This window comes from Lepus europaeus, chromosome 9 (assembly GCF_033115175.1).
Source record: "Lepus europaeus isolate LE1 chromosome 9, mLepTim1.pri, whole genome shotgun sequence".
Taxonomy (NCBI): Eukaryota; Metazoa; Chordata; class Mammalia; order Lagomorpha; family Leporidae; genus Lepus; species Lepus europaeus.
The window spans coordinates 11,914,116-11,920,953 of NC_084835.1; the positions used below are offsets into that span (position 1 = coordinate 11,914,116).

Here is a 6,838-nt window from a genome sequence, read left to right on the forward strand (position 1 = left end):
CTGCTCCTCACCTGACATGGCCTCAGGTGCACTGGCCAAGCACTGGTCACTAGTAGGGGCCCACTGGATGTTGCCATGCATCACAGCATCATCTGTTTTCTGGACAACAGTGGGTAAGGCTATGTCTAAATGATTGTCTCCGTGATGTACAAGTTACAGGGAGTCTGAACTGTCATCTTTCTCCCTAGGAGCCACAACCTTCACCGTCAGCTCTAACAAATCAGTGCTCAGATATTTCTTTAGATCTCTTACTCCATGGATGCTTATTTCCACCTAATCTGTCCACTTGGCCTTTCCTTTCTTTTAGCCAAGGCGCCCTCTCCAATGTGAGTCATTGCAGAGTTCCTTACTGCCTGTTATGAGACACAGGATGCCACGTCTCCTGGGCTGCCGGTTTCCTGCTGAGTGTTCGGTGTGACTTCGGTGATGCTTCTCTGGCACAGACAAGGGCAGCCTCAGCACCGGCAACCGGAATGGCCTCACCCTGCCGAGGGCAGAGAGCTCCCTCCTGTCCCCTGGTCTCCTAGGCTGTGCTGTGCTGGTCAGATGTGTGTGTGTGTGTGACAAGGCACAGCTGGGAGAAGATGTGCTACAGGCTTTGCTTTTAATCTGAAGGGCTCATAGTCACCAGTATCCTGTGTCTTAAAATGACATATTAGACCTCAATTGTATATTAAGTATTATATATAATAATGACATCTCTCATAGTATTCACAAACATTTAAGAGGGATATATTTTACGTGACTGGTTCACTGAGTTGTGCATGATCCGACATGTGAACACTGCTGGTGACTAGAGAAACATGTTCTGTGCCTCTCCTGGGGCTGCATGGAAGAAGGTGAAATGCCACTTGTGATTGCATCACCTGGTGCCAATTCCTCCATCCACACCCTGGGGGAGGAGAGTAATATTTTTGGCTCCCACTGTGAAATTTCACATTCATAAAAGTCATATTTTCTTACACATTTCAAGAAATGATCTTCCGGAGCCATGACTTCCTGATTATTATTGTCAATGACTGGCATCTCTACACTTCTCCATTGGCAGAAACATTCATTCTTGTAACAGCAGACTCTTTAGCACCCCTGAAAACAAGGCAGGCAAATACCTTAGTGTTTAGTGTGCAACTACAAGAATTTCACAGTGCTGTGTGTTTGCAAGGTCAGATTTTTAAAATGAAGTAAACTAAATTACAGCAAACCTCACTTCAAAAATAACATGAAAGGTAATTTTAGAAGTGGTGTTAATGTTATTGGACATTTGGGTTTCTATTTTCCTGTGCTTCTTCTTGGGCTCATCATGAGCATAAACTACAACATGATGAACACATAAATGGAGAAATCTGTGTCATCTTTTCTCATCCGTACTTTAGAAAAAGGTTAACTTTCCCTATTGCTGCTACAGAACGGTCATTTTAGGAAGTCCATGTTTTCAAATATTTTAACCAAGAAACTGCACCTAAATGGTATTCAATATTCATTAATCTTGAACATTTCACTTTCCCTTTTTTCAGATTTTATGTATTTATTTGAGAGGTAGAGTTATAGGCAGTGAGAGGGAGAGACATAGAGAAAGGTCTTCCTTCTGTTGGTTCACTCCCCAGATAGCCACAGTGGCCAGAGCTGCACCAATATGAAGCCAGGTCCTTCTTCCTGGTCTCCCATGTGGGTGCAGGGGCCCAAGCACTTGGACCATCTTCCACTGCTTTCCCAGGCAACAGCAGAGAGCTGGATTTGAAGAGGAGCATCCAGGACTAGAACCAGTGCCCATATAGGATGCCGGTGTGGCAGGTGAAGTATAAACCTACTGTGCCATCTAGCCAGCACAACACTTTCCCTTTGAGGCATCCATGTAGACTAGAGCTGTGAAAAAATTGAGCCTTATATCCTTGATTGTTAGATGACAGTTTTTCTACATAGTCACTGAAGCTCATCAAAATATTAAAAAAATTGTGTTTAGAGGTTGCGTTAAACTCAGAGTGTGTATTCTACAAGAACTGTTCACCAGTTGGCCATCATCAAATTTTCTAGTCTAACAAAAATTTTACCTTTGGTCTCTTGAATTTAGAGAAATATTATTGCTTACATGAAAGAGAGATGAAAGCATGGACTCCTACAGAGACCTATCCAGCAGGGTTGGGTGGACACTTAGCCTTGAACTAAAATTAATCATGTATCTCTTTAGCACCTTGATTCATATGCATGATTAGAAAATAAATAAGAGTATGTTCCTGCTAATAATAACTGGGCTTTGATCCATGGGCTTTTCAAACTTGTAGGATGATTTTTAAAAATGTGCAAGATGTACAGCTGTGTAGGGGAAGTTACAGGAAAGACCAAAAATACCCAGAGTTCTCTGGACAGAGACTGCTAAAATCTTTAACTGTTACAGTGAGTTTTTATCTCTTCTCTCTTTTAGGCAGGAACAAAGCTGACCAATTAGTGAGAAAACTGCATAGGGTTTTCCAAGTCACACGTGTGAAGAACATCATAACAATAAAAACATCATCAACCATTTCTATCGAGACCATCATGTGCCAGAACTACTTCTGTGTTTGGTACATACGCTCTATCTTTATTCACACAGGAATCTCTAGCATCCAGGCAACATTACTGTCCAGAGTTCAGAGGTGAGTGCACAGAGCTGAGCTCTGTAATATGTAAAAGTCATACTGGTTGCACATGGCAGATCAGAGACATAAATTTAAGACATCTAGGGCAAAGCCCACAAATTTCAACGTTTGGTCTGTCGGAAGATTAGGAGCATTTGGTCTGGCAGTAAACACCCTGGACTAAAGATCACTTTGAAACAGTGCAGCTCTGTATGTCTCACCCACTAAGAAGCTTTTCCTGTGAGGATCTTATTTGCACATGTATGCAATTCTCTTCATTTGAACTCACCAAGATTGAACCCAACACTTAATCAAGATGATGTACAACAAATCCAAAACACCCATTGCTATTGATTGTCATAAACAACTGAAAACTATGCAATGAGGAAATATTCTCTATGATATTTGGCAGCTTTTCATGTACCAGAAAGCACAGGTCTCATAGGAGACCAGCCATAGCAGACATAATCCAGCCATGATTAGGTGAAATGGGATAGGGGAGAGAGGGGACAGCTCATGGAGGTGTGACATGGACAGGATTATTCAAGGGGAAACAAGGATGCATTGGGAGTGACCATGTGTTTTGATGATAGAGGTATTGTTGGCTGATTTGGTAACAGTGGTTATATTTGTGATACTGAGTTTTTCTTGCTTTTCTCCCCAGATACTGCTCTATTCGTCCTAAGATGAATAAAAATAACAAACTTTCCAGTGTTATAAATATCAGATACATCTTCTTCTCTGAAGTCAGTGTTGGGATGTCAGCAAATGCTTTCCTCCTTCTTTTCTACCTCTTTCAGTTCTTTTACAAGCACAGACCCAAGTCCACAGACCTGCCCATTGGTCTCTTGGCCCCAGTTCACCTAACGATGCTGCTAATCATGGGGTTCATGGCTACAGACATGTTTGTGTCTCGAGGTTTCTGGGATGACATCACATGTCAATCATTTATTTACATATACCGGTTGATGCGAGTCCTCTCCCTGTGCACCACCTGCCTGCTCAGTATCAGCCAGGCCATCACCCTCAGCCCCAGCAGCTCCTGTTTGGCAAAGTTCAAACTATACCTAGCCCCACATCAGCAGCTGTGCTCCCTCCTATCCCTATGGGTCTTCTCTATGTTCTTTAGTGCTCACTACTCCTACTCTGCTGTTCATTTCTCCAATGTGAGCTCAGGCAGTCTTCTATTTCTCAGTGAATCCTGCACTATTGTGCCCATGGGTTACTATGTCTGGCAGTTATTTTCTATCCTGGGCATCTTCCGAGATGCCTCCCTCTTAGGGCTCATGGCCCTCTCAAGTGGGTACATGGTGATCCTCCTGTGCAGGCACAAGAGGCGGTCCCAGCACCTTCACAGCACCAGCCTTTCTCCAAGAGCCTCCCCAGAACAAAGGGCCACCCGCACCATTCTACTGCTCATGAGCGTCTTTGTGTTCATGTACTTGTTGGAATGCACTGTCTCCTCCTCAAGAGTGATGTGGAACAACGACCCGGTGTTTCGCTGTGTCCAGATGATGGTGGCCAACGGCTTTGCCACAATCAGTCCTTTGCTGCTAATCAGCACTGAAAAACGTATAATAGACTTTTTTGAATCCATACAGGGGAAGAAAACAAGGATTAAATTATTCAGCATTGGATAATTTTTTTTCAACTTTATGGTGATAGAGATGCTAATTCCCTGTGTTGACCATTACTCAGTGTACACCTGAACTGAAACATCACATTATACCTCCAAATTATGGATAAACATTACATGTCGATTTTAAACAGAACATATTATATATTTTAACAAATATAGTAATATAACTTGTTAGCAATGGGGATGCTGTGTGGGAATATGGAAATTCTTGCAGTACCTCAAAATTGCTGTTGAATTTTAATGTTTAAAAAGTAAGTTTAAAAATTGTCCCAAAATACTGGCTTCAAAAAGGTTAATCATGGTACATAGCAGATGCTCTCTCGGTTGAATGAAAACATGGAGCTATACTTTCTCAATAACCTGTTTCCTTTGATATATGTGGATGTCACATATTTTAGATATAATTGAACCATATGCCTTTCTTAGTAAACAGAAGGACTTTATATTTCCACTCGAGCTCTTCGAGGGTGCCTGTGAGGAGGGTCTCTCTTGGGTGAGCCCACACTACCTCCGATAAGTGATTGTTCATAGCACTTTTTAATAAGCCTCAGCATTCTGAATTTAGCCTAAGAAATGTCTGTCACCATCAATCACCATTTTATCCTGCAATTCTGCCAAAAAGAATTGAATACAGAAACACAGCTGTTTGTATGCCAAGGCTCATCATACCAGGATCTAAATACTCAAAGGCAGAAACAACTCAAGGTCCATGACCACCTGAGTGCACACCAATATGGCCTGGACAGAGTATTATTCAGCCTTAAAAAGGAACAGCACTCCCTCTGGTACGTGGTTCAGCACAAAAGTCATGAACTATTTCATAACAACTAGACTGTCAGTTACAGAGAACAAATATTCTGTGAATCTAGTGATGGGAAGTGAAACTCAGAGCAGACAAATCCATAGAGACAGAGAATAGAATGGCAGTCTAGATGCTGAGGGAATAGGGAAATGGACAAAGAATTTCCGTCTGGGATGAAGAAAAGTTCTGGAGATGGATGGTGGTGATGGGTGCACAGCAATGCAAGTGGACTTATGCCACTGCATTATTGTACACTTAAAATGGTTTACAGGGTAACCTTTGACTATAATAAGAAGTTTCCAATCACTGACCACCCAATTGTGTATACATATTCTCTGAAGTTAGAGAAGCCAAGTCACCAGATTTGAAAAACATCAAAACATCATTTTCAATGATTTAGGTTAGTTTTATTTTAAAGGTACATGTTGTTGATTCACAGTGTGATAATTCAATAACTGTAGCCAATGTGCGAATATCAAATCGTGTTATTTGGCATTCCTTTCTCCTTCAACATTAAACTGTTAAATTAACACTTAATAGTTGTGTGTGTGTGTTTGTGTTATGTGTGTAGGGTGTGGATATAAGAAGAGAAGGAGTGGGGAGAAAAAGAGTAGGGGCAGAGAATGAAATCAATTTTAGGACATGGTAGCAAATTTGTAAGAATAATAATTTGAAATTCGTTCCCTAAAGGTGCACATCTTATTTGTAATCTAATTTACCTGAAGAAATTATCAAAGTTTTCAATGTGGATAAGTACTACTCTGTACTGCTCAGAATTTCACAGATTTCTGTAATCCCTTAATAAGCTCTGGTATCATACCTTCCTAAATGGAGTGCTTTATATGAGGGGGAAAACAGAATTTAAATACTGAATCATATATGAAAATTACCTAGCCTTGATACCAATTCATGTTCTGAAAAATATGGAGATATAAAATTCTTTCTTCTTGGAAAAAAATAATAAAAACAAAGTTTTTTCATAGGCATACTTTTAAATATGTGATGATACAATGGCACTTGCAAAACTTCAAGAGAAAATGAAATTGGTAGCTTATTTTGGTGCCAAACATTATTGAAACCAATGCATAGGTCTTACCATAAGAAATTATGAAAGCACATATGGGGCTGGCGCCGTGGCTTAACAGGCTAATCCTCCGCCTTGCGGCACCGGCACACCAGGTTCTAGTCCCGGTTAGGGCGCCGGATTCTATCCCGGTTGCCCCTCTTCCAGGCCAGCTCTCTGCTATGGCCCGGGAAGGCAGTGGAGGATGACCCAAGTGCTTGGGCCCTGCACCCGCATGGGAGACCAGGAGAAGCACCTGGCTCCTGGCTTCAGACCAGCGCAATGAGCTGGCCGCAGCGGCCATTGGAGGGTGAACCAACGGCAAAAAGGAAGACCTTTCTCTCTGTCTCTCTCTCTCTCTCACTATCCACTCTGCCTGTCCAAAAAAAAAGAAAGAAAGAAAGAAAGAAAGCACAAAGCACATATGGGATCCCAGTAGTTTGCAGAAGCAAAGAAAAGAGTCAAAGAGATTGGCCACCTGATGCACACTGCAGCACCCAAGAAGATTGGGAAAAGGCAGAGAGCACAGCACATCCTTCCTCGGGAAAGGATGAGAGCAGAGGAGCTGCCTTCAGCATTCTAGCCTCCAGGACGGCAGTCACACAACAAGGCAGGAGGACTGTCAGAGCTACCATCTAGAACAAGGCAAGGATGCCACCATCATCCTTCTACATGGTACTGGAGGTCCTTGCCTGAGAAATTATGAAAAAATAAATGAAAGG

General features: G+C 42.0%; 1 protein-coding gene across 1 annotated transcript; it reads left to right on the forward strand.

Moving 5' to 3' along the window:
- The first annotated feature begins 829 nt into the window (after positions 1–829).
- LOC133766207 (vomeronasal type-1 receptor 90-like) lies at positions 830–4,252 on the forward strand. The gene is made up of 3 exons (XM_062199927.1): positions 830–905; positions 2,420–2,630; positions 3,277–4,252. The coding sequence occupies exons 1-3, from the start codon at positions 830–832 to the stop codon at positions 4,250–4,252; spliced, it is 1,263 nt and encodes a 420-aa protein (XP_062055911.1).
- Positions 4,253–6,838: the final 2,586 nt, after the last annotated feature.